The sequence below is a fragment of the Talpa occidentalis genome, unplaced genomic scaffold (genome assembly GCF_014898055.3).
Source record: "Talpa occidentalis isolate TD23 unplaced genomic scaffold, MPIMG_talOcc4v2.1 talOcc4.2, whole genome shotgun sequence".
NCBI classification, from domain to species: Eukaryota; Metazoa; Chordata; class Mammalia; order Eulipotyphla; family Talpidae; genus Talpa; species Talpa occidentalis.
In genome coordinates, this window is record NW_023602073.1 from 89,606,345 (window position 1) to 89,627,440 (window position 21,096).

General features: G+C 35.0%; 1 protein-coding gene across 1 annotated transcript in view; it reads left to right on the plus strand.

The window, feature by feature from the left end:
• BCKDHB (branched chain keto acid dehydrogenase E1 subunit beta) overlaps positions 1–21,096 on the plus strand; it is a 178,489-nt gene that overhangs the window by 56,410 nt on the left and 100,983 nt on the right. Inside the window, exons 7-8 of the mRNA XM_037520002.2 lie at positions 8,539–8,636; positions 10,700–10,810. Of these exons, the coding sequence (XP_037375899.1) occupies positions 8,539–8,636; positions 10,700–10,810 (209 nt within the window). The remainder of the gene's footprint in view (positions 1–8,538; positions 8,637–10,699; positions 10,811–21,096) is intronic.

Below are 21,096 nucleotides of genomic sequence, written 5' to 3' on the forward strand. Positions count from 1 at the left end.
TTGCTCTATTAGTAATTGTTGATGTTCCATAAGGTACTCCTGAACTTCATTGGCCTAGATCAACAGTTTTTTTGTAGAGTTCAAGTGTGGGCCAGCGTTTAGGCTAAGCTCAACGGAGCAGTTCTGGTTTCTACTTTTAATTGAGGTCAGGTGTGCATATTGGATGTGCTTATCTTAGTTGGACCTACTCAGATCACTGGGACTGTGCCTGTGGTAGCCTTTGGTCTGCCTCTCATCCTCTAACTTGGATTTGTTCACATGGTGTAGTCAGAGGTATCAAGGGAGGACAGAAGCGTGCAGGGCTTGTGAAGCGTAGGCTAGAAATTGGCTGACACACAATAATTACTGCTATAGTTTGTGGGCCAAAATGTCGCAAGGTCAGACAAGTTTCAGAAGAGGGCAAATAGACTCCGTTTCTTCATGGGAAAGTTACAGTGCAAAGGGTATGGATATAGAGAGATTGAAGGGGTTGTTGCTATTTTTCAATCTTTCTTATGTGCTTATTGAAGCTCTTGAAAAGTGCAAAAGAGAAGGTCAAAGCATTTTATATATCTGTCCTCTAACTACCATTGACTTTTTTCTTGTATATATCACCAAACTTGTTAGCCTACATTTTTAAACATTACTGCAAATTTATTTGTTTTCAGTTATTTCACTGCAAGTGACCTTTTACATTCTAAATTTATTTGTTTCATATTTGTTCTTTTATGAATTGTTCACATCGATTGCTGTCTTAACCTCAGAGGAATAACATTTATTGTAAATCTAAAATAGTCAGGGAATGAAGCTAGTTGTCTATTTTGTGATAAGATCTCCATCTAGCATTGAGTAGCAAGAAGAATCAAAAGATTTTCAATTAACTTAAAGTGCAGAATTACCTTTGAACTTGTTTATATATTCTCGTTGATTGACTTGGTAAGCTGAAATATTCATGAAATAGGACCCAGTGGAATTTTCTTATACTCTGGCATATTTTTTATATTATTCACATTCACTTTCAAGCTTATTTTGGACATTGAACAGACAGCTATTTTTGATCATTGGTCTAGTCCAACTGAATGCATTCCAATGACTACTCTTAAACTACCTATTAAAGGGTGATATTTGTGTTTTTAACAAAATTTAAAGTTATGAATTATATATAGTTTTTGTAAAGTATCAAGCATCATAGTTATATAGAATAAAAAGTGAAAGTTCCTTTCCCTGCCCTTCAATTCCTTTCCTCAGATCTTTGTGTATGTACTTATATACATATACATATAAACAATTATATAAGATCATGCTATACAACTTTTGCTGATATAACTTGTAAATCGTTCCTGATGTGTTTACATTATGCAAATATATGGATGTATAGAATACATATAGCAAATAAGAGCACGTTATAACTGTTCTGTAACTTGATTTTCTTTGCAGTTTATTTTGAATATATTTCAAGGTTAGTTTACAAAGATTTTTAATTCCTAAATTTTTTTGGGGTGTGCCATAATTTATACTTGTTCCTATTATGGAACTTGGAGTTGTTTCTAAATTCTGCTTATTCTAAACAATGTTAAAAATAAACATCCTGTGTATATGTATTTGGGCATGTAGAAAAAAAGTTAGAAGCCTATGTTCTTTATAGTATAAACTATAAAACCTATATTTCTTAATTCTGTTGTTATTCATATATATATTTATTATAAAGCCTTGTATATCCTTTAAATTCTGAGTAATAACTGATTGATGAAGTTAGATACTACAAGTCTCTGAAAAGCTGTTAGTAAAAAACTAGAAGGATAAGGAACTGTTGATACAGGTATTGTGGGAATATAGGACTCAACTCACTATTTATGGCCTGAAAGCTAAGAATGAATGAAAACTGGCAATATTTGTAAGTCATTTTACTTAGAACTAATAAAAAAAATGCCTTGCACTTTTATTTTCTTATGTATCAGAATCTTGCCTGTTCTTGTAATTTTTAAAAGTTTTCCCCTAATTTTATCATGAAAAGTATTTTTGTTAGTCTGTTTATTAGAAGTTCACCTTGAAATAACCAGATCCTAACACTTCACTGTGACTTTCTGGGAAAGAATGTCACTATTTATATCTCTGCTCACCAACTGGCAATCACTGAACAACAGGGGATGGATTACTAATCTACCTCTTTATAGCTAATAACTAGAGACATGTATATTCGTATATGTAATATGTTTATATGTATAGTTTTCAAAGTGGGCAGAAAACATTAGAACAGTTTTTTTATTCTTTGTATCTCACTGTAATGACTTTTTTCCAGTAATATGGTTGTCTCCATTTATTCAAATATCTTTTACATCCATTAAAAAATTGTCTAGATATTTTCATTTAGTTTTATCATATTTGTTAGTGTTATTACTAGATGTTTTATGTTTCTTTCGGCATTGTAAATAGCATATATGTTTTTCAGTACATCCTAATTGGTTATTACTGGTATATAGGAAAACTACTGATTTTTGCATGTTAATAATTACATTTGGTGGCCTTGCTGAGTTCTGTAATAATGTTAATTACCTTAGATTTTTTTTAGGTGAACATGTTATTGTTTATGGCTAATGGTAGTTACTACTCTTTTTCCAGTAATTAGTGAGAGAAGGCATTTTTATCTTTTATCTTTATTAGAAATGTGTCTCATTCTTTCTTAACTGAGGCCCTGGTCTGTAATTCTTTGTTAAGTTATGGAAACTTATCTATATTTTAATTTAGTCAGAGACCCCTTCCTCCCACCTCATCTAAGGTGTGGAATTTTATCATTCATTTAAGGTGTCTGATAAGATGATATGGAGGAGATTCTTCTTTTCTCTGGATGAGGTGGTTTCATTAACATGTTTACATTTGTTAAATAATTCTTATATTTCTGGGATAACTGCCCTTTTACAGTTGGATAGCCTTATGAATATCATTTTCTCTAAATGTACTAACATTTCCTAAAACAGCTTGTTTTACAAACTTCATAGCAGTATCAATCTACAGTGCCCCTTCATGCCTTGTATTAAACACAATTTCTCATAGTTGATTTTCAAGGAGATTTATAATTTGGTGTATTTCACTATCGTACATACTTTATTTTCCCCCAAATGTGTTGGGGAGCATTATGGTGGGAGTCAGCTTCCTTTAATAATTTTATTTACAAAGTTAAATGCTTCATTTTGAGGTAAGTTCAAAAATTTCAAAAATAGTACAAAGAATTTATATATATTCCTTATTCAGCTTCCCCCTATGTTAACTTCATACAGTAATAATGATCAAAATCAGGAAAATAACAGTGATATAATACTGTTAACTCTTCTACAAACTTAATTTAAATTTCATTACTAGTCCCACTGTTGTCCTTTTCAGGGTCAGGATCCAATCCAGGATCTTTATTGTTATCTCCCCTTAATCTCCTTTGTTTAACGAGAGATAGTTCCTTTGTTTTTGTTTTTTTTTTAATCTCTGTCATAATTTTTACATACTGCCCACTGTTTTGTAGAATGTCCCTCAATGTACTTCTTCACAATTAAATCCATATGTATTTTTCTTCGCAATTAAATCCATATGTATATGTATTTTTGCAAGAATGCCATAAAAGTGACACATTGTGCTTCTCAGCACATTGTGCAAAGTGGTGATTGCCATTTGTTTGACTTTTTTGGTATTCACATATACCACTGCTTAGAATGGAATACTGTGGCACAAAGGTAATGTAATGCTAAGTTAGAGATCTCCAAATTAACCAGATGCAGTGATAGGGTTGAGAGTAGGCTCTTGGGTGGGTGGATTTGCTCATCCTCTCCTGATAGACTATAAATTCTGACAAACGAGTTGATAGGCTTTCTTAGGTGTGGAGACTTAGAATGTGCTGTTAGTAACCACGCAGCCATCAAATAACATATATTTTAGAAATATGTTCCTTTTTAAAAAGAACATTTATGTTTTATCACTGCATCATGTATAATGCAAATTGAATAAAACCCTAGAGAGTTTCACATTTGTGAGAATATTAGCATTACTGTAGATTAGTGCCATGGCAAAAAAATGACCCTATTATCTTTGTAATGGTAATACTGTGCCTCACAGGGAGACTTGAATCTGTAAGAGTGAGTTGTTATTTTCTAGCAGATGCTTTCTACATGAGTATTACTATGTTAAATCAGAAAGAATTTTAAAGTTCTCTCTAGGGGCTCGGGAATATAACGTAAAGGTTTCAGTACTTACCTTTTCCTTAAACAGCTTGTAACTTGTGTTTTGCATGTGTTTGTAGATGTGTATACACACACATACACACACACAGAGTTTTGCTCCTCTACTTCTTTGTATGCATCTTTTCTTTCTACATGGAATGCCCTCTTTTTATTTTTTATTTTTTCTGTTTATCAGTTGTGTCTTCCTTGGTGATGAAATTCCCTTGATCCTTATGATTGTCGCTGCTCTGTACTCCTGGAACAGTTTGTCCTCACTGCTGCATTTTGATTTGTTTGCTCATTACCACTTTCCATTTTTATAATTTCCTTGTTTAGTGTGTGCTTCTTAAGTCCTGGGACTGCCTTTTTCAATTTTATATTCCAGCATCTTAGATGATGTCTGCAAATACTGGGTACACAATAGCTATTAAATGAATACATGTATATGGTGCATAGTATATGTATTATTTATACATTCTGCCTTATTTAAAATGTGTTTTCTTAAACTTAAAAGCAATATACAAAGTAGAAGAAAATTGAAAGGAAAAGGGGAATGATAGGAAATAAAGTGGGGCAAAGCATGAATTAATTCACATCATGAGTAGAAGATGTATATATAATATGAATATAATGTACACTATATTGATTACACTTAAAAATCTGTCTTATCTGCAATTTGGGCAAAAAAACTGCATTATAAAAATGTTGACCTTGGAAAGATTTATTATTTTTTGAAGTTGTTTTTTTTTTGCTAACATATATCTGATGCTAAAATGTTTCTCTGTGGACTGCTCATTAGTGCTAAATTGAGACTGTAATCAGAAAGTGGTAAAATAGAGGCCTTAGTTAGCCCATTGCTATGGGACTAATGAAAATGTGACTCCTGTCTATACATTGTGCTTTTCAATTCCTGAAGTTTCTTTCTCTAATTTTTCTTATCCACTCTGTCAAAGAGCACATAACCATGTGATAGGAATGCAAGAATATTGATTTGCAATAATAAACTTCTTTTGAAATAAAAACTTTTTTATATCAATGTAACTAAAAAGGACCTGTGAATTATAGCTTGCTCTGCAGGTCACCTATTTGCCAAGTTTAAATAAATGAACATATTAAATTTGTATTCTTAATCTCCTGCTGTCAGGATTAAATTTATGCAAACCTAAGAGGAGATTTTATGGTTCTTTTTAATATATGACTCTTTTACTTAAAAAATTTTAATATAAGACTTCTTGAATCTAATTCTCTGCATGATATTTTTAAATGGAGGATTAAGTTTGCTGTTCTGTTGCTTAATTTTTAAAATAATGAGGCCTTATTACTCTGGGTAATTTATTTAGTACAATGAAGTAGTTAATCACTCAGTGGAAACTTTTCAAAGGTAGCGTGGGTCAAGATGCCAACCTATTTCTTTCAGTATGCCAACCCTTAGAGTTAGGTATTTCAGGGATTTGCTAATCACCACCTGGCAACTGATGTGTAAGGTGGGAAAGATAGGACTCTTGAATGGTGGCCACTTGCAAAAGCAAGTGTGTATTGCCTTCAAGCATTTTCTGTTGCCGTTCAGATCTTGCTGCCAGGGCAAAGAGCTCTAAATAACACGCTTTTAGAGCTCTTTGGCATGTTTGCTGGATGCCATCAACATCCTTCTTGATCCTCACTTGATTTGGTAGCTGAGAACTGAGGGGAACACTCTGCTCCAGTTGAATGTCTGTACCCCTGTTTATCTGTTCCTTTGTCTATGTCCATCTGATACTGAACTTAAGCCATTGATGATTAGACTGGAATTAACTGCTGAACATATAATCTGTAATGGAGGTTGGTAAACTTTTTCTGTGAAGGGACTGAAAGTCAATATTTTAGGATTGTAGACTCTGCTGTTTCATGAAATTACACAACTCTGCTGTTGGAGAGCAAAACCAGCCCTATTCAGTATGTAAATGAATAGGCCTGGCTGTGCTTTAATAAAAATTTGTTTATAAAAACTTGACAATATGAAGGTTGCCTGCCCCTGGTTTAAACAGTGAAAGTAACTGATTCAACACATTTGTGAAAGTAACTGATTCAACACATTTGTATGCTATATAAAAAAATCTAAAAAGTGTTTTCAATGCTTCTAAGTTTTCTAATGCAACTGTCTCAGGCTTATCAACTTAAGTATCTGTTTTGATATTTAGTCACAAAAGTAGTTTTTATAGATATGGCCATTTTATTTAAAATATTTAAAAAGTATTCATCTTTCCCTGGCACTATTATAGTAATATCAATGGATTGGAGTATACAAAAATCAAAACATAGCATTATCTACCACATTACTGTTAATAGTGCCATTAAACTTAATGGTTTATCCTTAAAAATATGATTTAAGAAACTATTTTTGACCTGAAAAACATGACCAAGATATGTTTCTAAGTGAGAAAAGGAGATTGTACATGCTATTTAGAACTCTTCTACAATGTCACTCTATTTGTAAAAATATAAAAGCAGGTTTACATGTCTGTGTATGTGTACACTTACATATAAAAAATATCTGAAAAGATACTGACTTTGTGTTCTTAATTTTCAAAGAGATGAGATCAACTCTGGTCAATATAAGCAGGAAAGATTTATTGAATACATAGCTCAGAAATCTCTGGAGTGCTTAAGAACTAGGTTTAGAGGCCATATACTTTGAGCATTGCCCACAGTTCCACAGTAAACCAGCGGCCGTCAGTGAACATGGAACTGCAGCCTGAACCATTGCACCACTGAGCCTGGTAGCTGAATCTGCCTCCTTTGTTAGTGCTCTGAAATGGATCCAGGATACCTGCTGCTCTTGTGTCATCAGCTTCTAATGTAGAATCTGGTGTGTATGCATTGATTGGCAGATTTCACGTTTTGAACTCTAGTTGCATGGGAACCCAAGAAAGTGAATATAGGAATTTACTTCTATGTGCTCAAAGGGCATTTATAAAGCGGAGCATTTCCCAGTGTTGGAAAGGAGTACTCAACTTGGGATCAGGAAAGAATGATAGCTGTCCATTGCAGATACCCAGGGAATTGTTAGCACTGATTAATTCTGGGGAATAAAGTTAGAAAGGCTGACTAGGGAGCATAAGCATAGACTAACTTTTAATTTTATTGTTTTGTGTTCTTTGAATTAAAAAACAGACCATGGGAAAAATAAACAAAAGGGAACAACAATTTTTTCCCACCACTCCATTGTTACCTCCTCTCAAATAGTAATTCAGAGACTTATAATGGCACTTCTTTAACATATACCTAATTTCTTAATACTAAATTGACCTTGTGATTTCCTCTTCGATTCAATCAACCTTATGTTTATTGAATATACTTGGTTGGGCAGACAAGTCATGAAATATTTTTCTCTGGAATGCCAGTGTCTTGTTCTTCCTTTTGTCCTGGTGAAGCGGATTAGTTTATCTCTTTGAGGTGTACAGAACTCAGCTTTGAAAAATAAAATGTTGATGGTTTTACTTAAATCTGGAATATAAAGAAACACAACAAAGTGTCAGATAAAACCAAACTGTTTAACAAATTTTAGAGATCTGACTGCAGAACTGAAGCTACCAGAGAGAGAGAGAGGGATGGTTGAGAAAAAAGTGGGGAAGGGGCACAGTGGACTAAGGTGCCTTGGGTGTGGTGTAGTAACATACATCTGAAAGTTGTGATACTATATCAAAATCATATACAGCATTGTAAGCCAGTATTTACTCAATTAAAATTTATTTTAAAAAGAATAAAGGTGACTGTTAATTGCTATGATTGATGAAGTGTTCAGATACAGGGTTTAAAAATAAAATGTACTTAAGTATTTGGGCATACATTTTTTTTTTTAAATTTCTCAAGCCTCCCTAATTTTCTCCTTTATAGAAAATTTTTCTGAGAACTTAATTCAGTCCAATAAAGTTTTAGCAGATGCATTAAATTTTTTTTCTTAACATATTTTACAACAGCTTTAGATTTACAGGTAAAGTTTGACAACAGTATCCTGCTCCAGTTTTCCCTATTATTAACATTTTACATTAGTCTGAATGTAAATGACCACATTGAATGACCACATTAAGCCCATCTTAATCAAGCCCATCTTTATTGAGATTTCCTTATTTTTTAACCAAAAATATTTTTCTATGCCAGGATAACTGATAGATATAATACATTTATATTGTGCTTTATTATCTGTCTAATAATATCATGGAATCATTTAACAAATGCTATTTCTGTTATAAATAACTTATAGCATTTGGGGGAAGAATAAGTAAAAACTTTACTACAATGAGTTCTTATATTCTTTTATGCACAAATATCATGTTAGAAAACAATTAACCCTTCCTTTTTTCCTTTGTCATCTTTTTAGTGGAACAAGTTCCTGTAGAACCATACAAAATCCCACTGTCCCAGGCTGAAATCATACAGGAAGGGAGTGATGTCACTCTGGTTGCCTGGGGCACGCAGGTCAGTCAAACTTATACCAACTGGTGATGTCCACGTTGTGCTTAGAAAATTTAATTTTTAACAGTGATAATATGAAGAATTGCAAATTTTGTTTTCCTGTTTATACATCAGAATTAAGTCATATTTGGTGCTACATCTATGTCTCGTACCAAGATAGTGTGCCTATTTATTCAAATTTACATATGAGTGTGTGTGCATGTGTGTATGTGTGTGTGTGTGTATATATATATATATATATATGCATATGGTGAGGCCATTCAAAATACACTGAGAGTTTACAAAAATGTAGTCATTAAAAACAGTTTCCTTTGAAGCACACACTAGACATCCTCACTGCATGTTGCTGTCCTTCACTTACCATAGTCTCCCTTTTCATCCTGTTTGCTGCCATCTCTGGTGATGGCTTTGTCGGCTGTGTGGTCCATCCAGGGACCCAGACCCAGTGATTCCATACCTTTATTTTTTTCAGTGAATCTTACCTTTGGCACTTGTCACATTGCTCTGCATTCTTACGCTCAGGATTCTTTTCTTCTTTTTCTTGATTATCTACTCCTCTTATATATCAATCTCTCCTTCTTTAAAAGAAGTGGTCAGCTTTTCTTTTTTCTGAGTAAATTATTGACCTGATTGCTTTAGAAAAGGTTAATATAGCATAATATAAAGGAGATAATGAAAATCATTGGCAATACCACACCCTTTTACTTTGTCGTCCACTTGATTTTTGGCTTGGAGAGATACACCTCCTCATGGTTCCTCAACTCCCATGGGTAAAACTTTTTTATTCATACTGTGCCCACCCTAGCTTCTTACTTTTTTTTTTTTAAAGATTTATTTATTCATGCATACAAGAACTGGGGAACAAGCCAGAGTTGCCAGGGGTGAGAGGATTCATCAGAGACAGAGGCGGGTGCAGAACAGGCAGATCCACTGAAATACACTGCTGAGGGGAGCTGTGGGCAAGTCAGGAGAGGTCTGCTGTGCCATGTGGGTAGCTCCCTGTCCAGGGATCCAACTTGTGCTGCAGAGGCTGCAGACAGCTTCATAAGTTGCGTCTTAACCCCTTGCGCCACCAGGGAGGCCCGCTAACTCCTCACTTTAAAAGGGAAAGTTAGAATGTGTTTGATGCTTGCTCTCACTGTGTAGTTTCCTCTCACACCCAGAACTTCCTCTGCTACCCCATTTCTCATTTACTTTTATTCTCAAAGAACAGAGGTCTAGTTTCCATAGCTACCTTTGCAAATCTGTTTTAGACTGCACGCCACTATCTTCTCCCGAATGGTACTACATCAGTTGTTCCACCTCTCTACTGCACCTTCATTTTCTACTTTCCATATTCCTTTTATTTAAAAAATGTGTATCTTTTCACTATCTAAAAAGTGCTTTTTCCCTGCCCGACATTTTCCTTAAATACCTGTGTGTTTTTCTCCTTTTATCACCAAACTAGAATGATTGTCCACTCGTCCTTAATTCCTTATCCTCCTTTTGTTTTTATACCCTATGAATTCTGTTCCTACTAATTTAGTAAAACTTTCTAACATCCCATAATCCTTTAATTGTTAAATCCAACCCTTATTCCATATTGCTATAGTAAATGACACTGGCTACTCTAACAGATATTTTCTTTCTTAGCATCTGTGATATACTGTCTCCTGATCCAGATATTTGTTTTCATTTTTTTTAACTATTCTTTTTTGGATGTTGTTTAGTGAGCTCTTCAACTGTTCTCCCCTTAAGTGTTGCTCATCTACCAAGTTCCATGATTTCTGTGCTTTACTTCTCCCCCTACATGTTTTCCCAAGAGATCACACCTACTTCTATGACTTTATTTACTTTTTTTGTGCTAATATCTTTAATATCAGTATCTCTAAGCAATCATTGCTCTCATGAGTTCTAAGAATAGCTTTCTAAGTGTTCTCTAGACATCTCGATTTGATAAAATGTCTAAAAAAATCATTATTTCTCCAGATAAAGCCTCTAATTTTAAATACAATTTCTATTAATCTTGTCAGAATTCAAGTGATTTTTTAGGTCTGAATCTCTGCCTGTTTTTCTCCTTGTTTCAGGTACATGTGATCCGAGAGGTGGCTTCCATGGCTCAAGAAAAGCTTGGAGTGTCTTGTGAAGTCATTGATCTGAGGACTATACTACCTTGGGATGTGGATACAGTTTGCAAGGTATGAATATAATCTTGAGAGAATGTTGCATCTTCAAAATCTTGGACCAAATTTATTGGATATATGCAAATACTTTTTGGCTATGTTATCCTCAATTAATTAAAAATTTTAATATTTATGCTTGAATGAAATGTGTGCTGTATAATCAACTTAATGCTCAAGGAAATAAATCACTTTAGGGTTTTTTCTTCCTATAGTTCTTATATGTTTTAAATATTGCAGAGTTGTGTCCCTCATGCAGCTAGCGTGGACTGAGCTTTGTTGAGTAAGGACAAGTGCAAATAAAGAGCTTTTCAGGGTTATTGAAGTTCCTGCACTTTCAACTTCTGATTAGTTATGGTTCGATAAGTCAAGTTTGATATCGTTAGATAATTGGTTTGGCTGATTTTCATTTGTCTCCTTTTTTTTTTTTTAAAAAGCTTGATGGCACTGGGGTATAGGTCAGAGTGGGGTGGGGTGAGAGGATTCATCCAAGACAGAGTGGGGAGCAGAACAAGAAGATCTACTGAAATACACTGCTGAGGGGAGCAACAGATGAGACAGAAGAGGTCTTCTGCTCCATATGTGGGTTTGCTCCCTGGTGGGAGCAATAGTGCTGAGACTTAACCCCTAGGCCACCAGACACTATGTGTCTCCTTTTCAAAATAGCTGGTGATGGGTTATTAAAAAAGGATAAATCCCCCTTGTATGATTTTAATACTGTGGATGACAGTTCAAATGTTATGGAATTTTGGCTGCTCTGGTACAGTTTTTGAAACAGTCTCTTAAACTTTGTCCTGACTAGGCAGATGTTGTTCTTACTACTAATAGGATCTACATTGTTCCCTCTTAAGAATATAGTTTAGTTCTCACTTCCTTGTCTGTAACCATTCTTTTATATTAATGTCTAGATAAAATGAAAGTATATATTTTCCAACATTAATATACAAGGAGAGTTAAGACCCCTCACCTTTTTTTTTGGTGATGGTTTTTATTCTAAAACTTTGGTAACTTTGCATTTATTTTTTTTTCTTGATTTATTGTCATAGCAAATGAGTCCCAAGACCTAGTTTATTTTACATTTACTACTTCTAAGAACTTTGGCATTCTTACAGATTTTGTGGGGCTGTTTCTTAGGTTAGTTACATGAAAATTATCTGCATCTACTATTGCTGTAAAAGTGTGGATAGAGTGTTTGTAGGTGAAGATTGTTTTATAATTTAGTGGAAATTTGATTTGTTGTGGTAAATGTTCTGAGACTCATTTGACTCTGTCTAAACACTTGATGCAATTACAGGTGGTTTCAACAATATTCTAAGCTGTTATGCTTGTAGATTATATAATTAAGAGCAGTATTTCAGATTAACTTTTTCTAATCATGAAAATAATGCTTTTTAACAGATAGTTTCAAATCATATCAGACACTGAGTTTTCTTTCAAATAGTCAAATGTTCCAAAGTATGTTTAAAGTGGAACTTCATAGCCTTTGCTCCATAGCATTCTTCTTGTTTGCAACCTGTATCCCCCACTTATCTTGGGGTTTGTATTTGTAGTGTAAATGTTAATTCTGTGAGGATGAAGCTTTGCTACAGTGCTGGAGGGAGTACTAATACACAGTCAGGATTAGACCTTTATTTATGTATTTATATGCTTGTGTATCCAAAAAGAATTTGTAAGAGCTTACGGTGAAAGACATAAATATGTGTGTTTCTATGTTTACACAATAATTAAAATAACATTCCAATTCAGTAACCATGGTAACAAATTAAGGAGACCTAGAGGAAGAAAGATGGGAGATTGTTTATGTCAATTTGCTTGTGCGGAGCCCCCCTTTATTAAATCTACTGATTGCAGCTTTATATGATTCTGGAATGTGGAGCCTATTTCCTTAGGGCTCTATACTACTGGGAAAGATGAAAGAAGAGTCTAGAGTATACTATTAAATGAGAAAGTGATGCATCAAACTTCTGACTTGTTAGCATCATTACTTTAGTTTTGTGTTGGGATGCTTTCATCATGTTATTTTTCTACTTGATGATCCTCTAGTTATGGCAGTGAAAGCTAGCTTGTCATTTTTTTATTATTTTGGTTCTATTTGTGACTCTTTTCATTGAGCATCATGGTATATCTCCTGTTTTCCTTTCATGTATCAAAAAAGAAAGTTTTTTATTTTCAACTTATTTTTTGAAGATTTAGAGATGATTTTGAAGAGGATGCCAGAGCCAAGTATTCATTTAAAATGAGGGTTTTTTTTTTGTTGTTTGTTTTGTTTGCTTAACTACAGATAAGCTTTTCTCCTTCATCTTTTGAATTCTACTAAAACAAATTTATTATCTTTCTCAGTTAATAAGTGCTATGTTTTATCACTTGCTTTTGTCTTAGAACAAAATTAGCTACCTTAGCTTTATTCATTAAATGTTAAGTTTAACACCAATATGGGTCTCTTAGACTAATCAAAACCTATTAAGGTAAAAGTGATTTCTGAACATATACAATGGCATGTTCTGCTTAATAAAATGACTCTGAGATAGTTGAGGAATTGCTTAAATTCTTTTTTTTAAAGATTTATTTATTTGTACAAGAACTGGGGTACAGTCAGAGGCGTGGGAGGGTGAGAGAATTCACCAGAGACAGAGTGGGGAGCAGAACAGGCAGACCAACCCAAGACACTGCGGAGGGGAGCAGCAGGCTCGCCATGTGGATTTCTCCCTGGCCAGCTGGGAATCAAACCTGCACTGCAGAGGCTGCAGAGCGCTTCACAATGCAGCGTTCAACCCCCTGTGGCACTGGGGAGGCCCAATGAGATCTGAATTTAAATATGTCTTTAAAACACAATCATGTTTTTTGCTTTTGCTTAAAGCATTATTTTGAAATTATAAACCCAATGCTTGGGGACAGAGAATGTAACAGAATTTTTGAATATTGCTTGGGGGCTAAAAATCATAGCTAGTTTTATCACTCAATTCTGAGCTTGATATTAAAGAGCTAGGTGAAAGGCTTTTTAAAGCAGAATAGAAATTCTTGAGTTTTGAGGTGCTTTGGACACAGGCCTTCCTGAGGCCTACGGGTCTGGGTGGAAGCAGAGTGGCTTATGAGCCCCAGTGATGAGAGATTAAATCTCTGAAATGAGTGGGAAATAGATACTAGTGATTTGCCACTGCTTTTTATTTAGGGGTGGTGGGGAGGATGAGGTTCTAGTGTAATCTCAAATAGAAGCTGAAAATTTGGATATGTAGGACACATGCTTCATAAACTGTAATGATAAAATTGGAAACTTGAAGGGTCTTAAACACAGTCAATCTCCTCTCAAGATATTTCCCAAGCTCTAGAGTGTATGGTAGCAACTAAGCAGAAAATATCTGAAATCCCAAGCCATAACTTGAGGCTGAAGCATAAAGGCAAATCATAGTGTTAATTGAAAGCTGTGGAGACTCTGTTCTTATGATTAGAGGCAATTCAGAAGTAGATCAAATCTTCCTAAACCCACAAGGTAGTCTCTATCCCTGTCAGTTCCTATGGATGAATGCAGTTTACCTTCTGTTCTATTGCTCAGCAGAACAAGGAGTTAGTCTTCCCATCATCTGGAACCTTTTTAAAGCAGCATTTAATAAGAAATAACCAAGTATATGATAAGACAGGATCATTGATCAAAAGCCAAGAAAAAAAACAATAGAAAGCAGAAACACAGGTGACACATACATCGGAGTGAGCAGACAAGGACTTTATGATTATCGTGCTTAGGAACAGGAGAGAAAAAGGAACTGAAGAGGTAATCTAGTAGCCTTTGTCTGTAAACTACCTGATTGTGCTTCAACCAGAGAATGGAAAAAGAAATAGAATATTCAGCAATGAGAAATGAACTAAAAATTTAATGGAACATGTTTTCATCTCACAAACACAATCTGACTTAAGCCAGACTTAAATGAGTGCATGCCATATGATTATATAAAGTTCAGAAATAGACAATCCATGATGGTAGAAGTCACGTCAGTGATTAGCATTATGGTTAATAAGTGGAGAAGCTTATGAGGGGTGTGGGTTGCTGGTAAGAGTTTGTTTTGAGTAATGATTGATACACAGGTTCCATTTTTGAAAGCTAAACACTTGTTTTGTGCACTTTTTAGTGTATATGTTACATTTAAATGGAAAGTGGAAAGGGGAAAAAGCACTGTGCTCCCATTGATTACTGTTGATTAATTTTCTTCAATTTGTATTGTAGTGAACCTTTTCATACCCTCAGGGAGAGGCTTGGTGTATTCTAGCCAGGGGGAGTTTCTCTTCATGCAACTCTTTCCACACCCTTCATTTAATTTCTCCTCACAACCCAGCTCAGCTGTCACATTGATGCAAACCAGGAGCTTCTAAGTAGAGCTGCTCTTCCCAAACTTTCCCAGGAGTAAGTAAGTGTAGTGGGTTTTAATCGATTTTTCTGCTGAGAGTCAGACCACGTTCAGCATGAGTTAAAAAGTGAGCTATAATCTTTTTTTTTTTGTCGTATGTACATTCAGAATTTTTATTTCAAAACAAAGAACCACAGTAACATTAATAGAAATATCCATTTGGAAATATTCACAATGGGAAAACTTCCATAATGCATTACTACCAACCACCGTTTTTTGAGGAGCCCGAAGCAAAGGTGCAGTTAGAGGAACCTCAACTGTTCCAGAAAAGCCCCATTTCATATTTATAAGGCTTACTACGACCAGAGGGAATGAGAACTAAAATACTGTCATAGGCAAGGATTTGGTTAATTGATCTGAAATATGTGAGTACCAAGGAGGGAAGGAGATCAAGTAAACTATGGAAAAGACAAAAGAGGGTAAGTATCTTCAGGTACTAATCTCCATTTATACAAACTCAGGAAAACTAGATGATCATGGAGGTGTCCTGTTGAGCTGTGGCAGGCCTTAACGCCTCCATCTCATCCACTTCTCTGAGATGCTCCAGTGCTAGAGGTCTTCAGCTTATTTCTCCCCCCCTAATAGAATGCCTCCCTCTCTCCTAAGACTCCTCCACTGCACCCCCAGAAGGTGACATATCCCAAGCTCACTCTTCCCTACTCCCATTACCTGAGTCTAGAGTGAGGTGGAGTCCTCCACCTTAATCTCAAGATTTAGGGAGCTCCTCCCTCCCACTCTCCAACAAGGAAAGGCAGCCAGATGAGATAAAACTGTACAGTTCAGAAGAAAACCAGATGCAAATTCCACCCAACAGAGGCAGTGTTATTTCTATACAGAGGGCAGAGTTTTAACACAATCAATCCAAACAGGGCTATAGGAACACAGAGGAAGCAAGTTACCAATACTTCCACCCAGAACAAAGTGACAGTGCACATACACTCATACTCAAGTGTGGGCCCACACTGCACATTACTCACACTAGCTTAAATGTGGTCTGTAGGTGACTCAAGTCCTCTAAGGGCACTTGACATAACACTATAGTAACATGGTAACAAGGGTAACTTGACATGGCAAGCCATCAACAAGCCTGCGATGACCCTAAAGTAACATACAAACTAGTAATAACTTTTATTACCTAATAACCAGAGCTGAGGTTTCAAATCCCAGGTTTGCTTGAACATTCTCCTCTGAATTTTTTTAAAGCTATAGGTTAAAACAAAATAACCAACTAAAATCTCCTAAAAAAAAATGGAGAAATATTGAATACTTAAAAAAAAAAAAAAGAGTCCTCTACAAGAGAAAGTAGTTGTTTGGTCCAGTGAGGGGAACAGAGGATTTCTTTCGACCACTATTACCTTCAATGCCCATCTTGGTAATAATCCCAGATTTCAAGTTATAACTACATATAATCTCAAAGAGAAAAGTCCCAAAGGAAACCAGTAGCTTCTTTATATAGGCACATGATTTTTCTGAGAAATTACTCTTCATAGTTTCCATCCGAAATTGTTAAGAGGCCTTGTGTAAACTTCCCACACCCTTTCCAATGCACATTCCATTTCTCGATCTTCCCGTATTGCACGGTAACCTCTCCAGCAATCTCCCATCCTATAACCTCTCTTTAAACACCTCCTTCTAACACCTCCCTCTATACCAGACAGATTTAGCCTGGAGGTGCTGTCCAGCTTGAAAGGAAGATTTACTTTTTAATGAGTAGAAATACAGAGAAACTGCCTATGGAAAATAAGAACTTGATTTTGGCAGGCAAATGACAGACTGAAAGACTAGGAATTTCAAGAATCACATGGTCATTTAACTTACTACATACAACATGGCAGAAAAAAGACAAGACAAACAATTTGCAAGGTGTAGGTGATTTCCATGTGTTTATATAGAAAACCGACACATTCTGACATTCTTATACGGTAAGTGAAGATTAAATTATGCTAATTTTTAAAGAGTAGTTTGCCTTCTTTTTTGGGAATCTTTAATTTCTCTCCTCTTCTTGGATTCTTCCTCCCCACATTCAATTCCAATGCAAATTCAGCTGGTTGTGCCTACACAATTATGCCTAAAATTTGACCACTGCCTCTACTGCTGTTACCTTTGATTCTGAGCCAAACCACTAGCTTTTCTCACCTGGGATTTGTTAAAGTCTTCAGATTGTTCTCTCTGCTTCTGACTGTTCCTTGCCATTAGCAGAGTCAATATTTTCAAACTTGAGTCATATCAGATCTTAGTCTCCAAAGGCTTCAATGGCTTGCCGTTAAATTCAATGGGGAAGTCAAATCCTTACCAAGGTCTACAGGGATTTAGCTGATCTCACTTCCCATCCCCTGCCAGATGTCATTTTCTTTTTTTTTTTGATAATTATTTTTTAATTAATTAATATATGTTTTACATCATTGTTCATTTTTTTTAATTTTTATATTCCCCATACAATTTCAACTCCCTTATTTTGACCCCAATCCCTCCTTTCCCTGCCTCCCCTCCCCCATAGTGTGTCTCTGGTTCATAGTTGTTTGTTGATTTTGATTTTTTCTTTCTTATAGTTGTTTTTTTTCCTGGTCCCTTATTTAGGTTTTCTAGATTCCTGCTATGAGTGAGACCATCCGGTATTTTTCTTTTTCTTTCTGGCTTATTTCGCTGAGCATGATTCCTTCCAGCTCCATCCATGTTGCTGCAAACTGCATGTGTTTATCTTTTTTGCTTGCTGAGTAGTATTCCATGGTGTATATGTACCACATGTCATTTTCTCTTTAGGGCCTTCCCTATTGAATCCCGTCAGCCCTACCAAGACTCCATTTTACCTCTACTTTCTCTTTCTTTAGAGAGATTAATACCATTTAATATACAATTTTATTATTTATATTGTTGACCGATCTTTTCTCTCTAGGAGTTAAGTTCTCTTAAGTTAGGGATTTTTGTCTGTTGTTCATTACTGAAACAATGCCTGGCATAGGATCAGTGCTCAATAAATACTTGCTGAAAAATTATTATGACTACCAATAAGAGAAAGTTTGACAACATACTATGAAAACTGTTAAAATGTTGAAATGCCTTGAATTTGGTGATTTTTCCTATTTTTCATACTTTAAACAAAACATGTTTTAAAAATAATTCTAGTATATTGTTCTTGAATACATCCGTTAATTTATTCTATGTTGAAACATTGAGAAGACTTAAGTTTTAGTTTGACCTTGTGCTTTGTTTTATTTTTCTTAACAGTTTTCCATTCTTAATACAGTCATGTGGAAGTTACTCATGTGATACTCATTAGAACAGGGTCAATTTTTGTATTCTGAAAAGCAAAGTAATATTGAACACAGTAAACATCAGCTTCCTGTAACTTCTTGGAAATGAGTCCTTATAACTGTATTTTCTACATAGAGAAAAACTGTTATGCAGAATAATGATTTTTCTGCATAGCCGTTTTTAAATCTTCTTAAGCTTTTGGATGCAATATTTTCAAAACTTTACTTCTATTTTCTCAAGAAAAATATAGTGTGTATTTTTTCATCTTTTAAAAATAATTCAGTCCAAAAAACTTGTATTGTTATACCATTTTAAGGCATTTACATTTATTGAGGTCTATGGCTGCTTGCTTCCTTGATATGTTTCCATGCTTAATTTTCATGGTTTTAAGCTGTTTAAAATTTTATCTTATATTTTTCTGTCACATTATCACTGGCTCTGCATGGGACCCAGATGGCCCAACTTTATAACCAAGGCCTGTGTGTTGGCCAGACAAGGCCTGTCATGTCTTCGCGTGAATCAATAACACATGCTCTTCAAACCTTATAATATCCATTGGGACTCTTCAGAATCTTTCTCTTCATTTCCTTGCCTGCATTCCAGGTGGGTTATTGTCATAGAATTTAGAGCTGGAGGAGGTCAGATTGGGGCTGTTCCTTTGTTCTTCCTGCTGGTCCCAGGAATGATATGCAACTTATACTTTTATCAAAAGTGATATGTACAGCTCTGATCAGGGTATTTATTTCCTCTGTTCGAGCACACTACAGCACAACATATTGTTCCACGGTTCATTCCCAGTTCCTGTCTACAGCCATCAAAAATAACTTTTTCTTGAGGTACTTGGGTGGGAGGTAAGGTTTTTAAAAATATTTTAACAAAACTAGGAAATGGTATAGAAAGGATCTTCCTCTCAACCCTCTCTAGTCTCCTCCTACCTCTTTCTCTTGTGTGTCCTTGCCTTTCTCTTTTAAACCTAAATTATGTAGCAGAAGATGGTGATGTGCCTATAGATGCATATGATTGTTCTTTGGCTATATATTGAGGTTATATACTCAGTACTTTGGATGTAAGTTACAATAAGAGCAGGGCAAAGCCTCTGGGTTACTACATAAGAAGGAAGTAATTCAACCTTGGAAGTAATTCAGTAATTCAGGAGTGACTGTAGTTAAGGGAGCATTCTGTGTTCCTATATTTAACATACTTTCCTCCTGTCTTTGACCCTCCAACTCTTTCTATTTTTGCTACAAAAAACTTCACTGGGACCTTGGGTAAAAGAGAGGCAGGTGGGGTGGTTCTGGAAGCAGAGAGTTTTTCACTTTAAAAGAAAGGGACTGTTGTAGGAGTGAAATTGAAGGAGTTAAATTTTGGTCATCTGGGTGTGGGTGATCATTTCTACCTAAGAAACCAAGTGTGCTTAGTCTTTGTATTTGTATCTGGTGTTAGTGTATTTGTGAATAGTGCAAAACATGTTAGAAGAACATGCTTAGTAACACTGAAGATACAAATAAAAACAGATGAGTTGTATCTTATGATTTTAATCCTAATTTTTTTGCCTTTAACTTTGTTTTTATTTTTATAGATTTGATTTAGACTCATAGATTTCATTTCTGTTAAAATTGTTAACACTGGCAAGGTGATATTAGAGACTCCAGTGGTTTAGCATTACCAGTTACATATTTTTGGGGGGGGGTTAATTTCTTAGACTTAATTGAATAATCCATTGATTCAATTCTAACTGTTTTGCCTGAGGCTTTTAATTTCTGAGGGAGAGGGCAGAGAATGTGAGGATGAATCAGAATTAGAACAGAGTGGGAGTTGGGGGTGTGAAGAGGATCTAGTAACTATTAATAACCACTAGAGGCCTCTCTTCAGCCAGATTTCGTGATTAATAACACCAGGTTTCCATAGCGGGGCCTGGCTCTGTCACTGTAGATTAAGCATATTTTATGTTATAGTTCTAAATAAATAGCATAACAGCATGTTGATGATAGACCATGTATTATAATGTAACCCAAATATTTTCTTTAATGTATACACCAGAGCCACTGGTGATGTCTTAGACTGAAAACAAATTGGGAATTTTTCCTTTCTGTTTTTGTCTTTTCCTCTCTAAATAAGCTTTTACTAAAAGCTTGTAATCAAAGAGTATGGTCAGATGAAAATTAAAAACTATGAACCAGAGACACTTTTTGAGGGGTGAGGGGCGGAAGGGGAGGGATTGGGGTCAGAATGGGGGGGTTGCAATTGTATGGGGAATATAAAAATAAAATTTATTATTTAAAAAAATAAAAGTAGAAGGATATTTAGGTTTAAAATTATTACTGATCTAACATGTTATATTTAATCTTTGAGAGTAGTTATATTTTTCTGGTGGTAGAGTCTAAGTAAAGTTATTTTAAGTTTATGTTAGTTTTGTGTATTTCTTTCACAATTATGCTAAGCTCCTACTATCCTCTTTTTAGTGACCCACAGTCAATTGCTGTGCATTCCATAAAGAGAGTTTCTATGTTTTGTTTATTGTTCTATCCCTTAGAGTCTTGAGGAGTATTGGCTATTTAGTAGATACTCAGTAAATATATATTAGTAGATCTTGTTGAATTTCAAGAAAATAATTAGTAATATTTGACTTTTTACTGTAACAGAAATTAAAAGAGA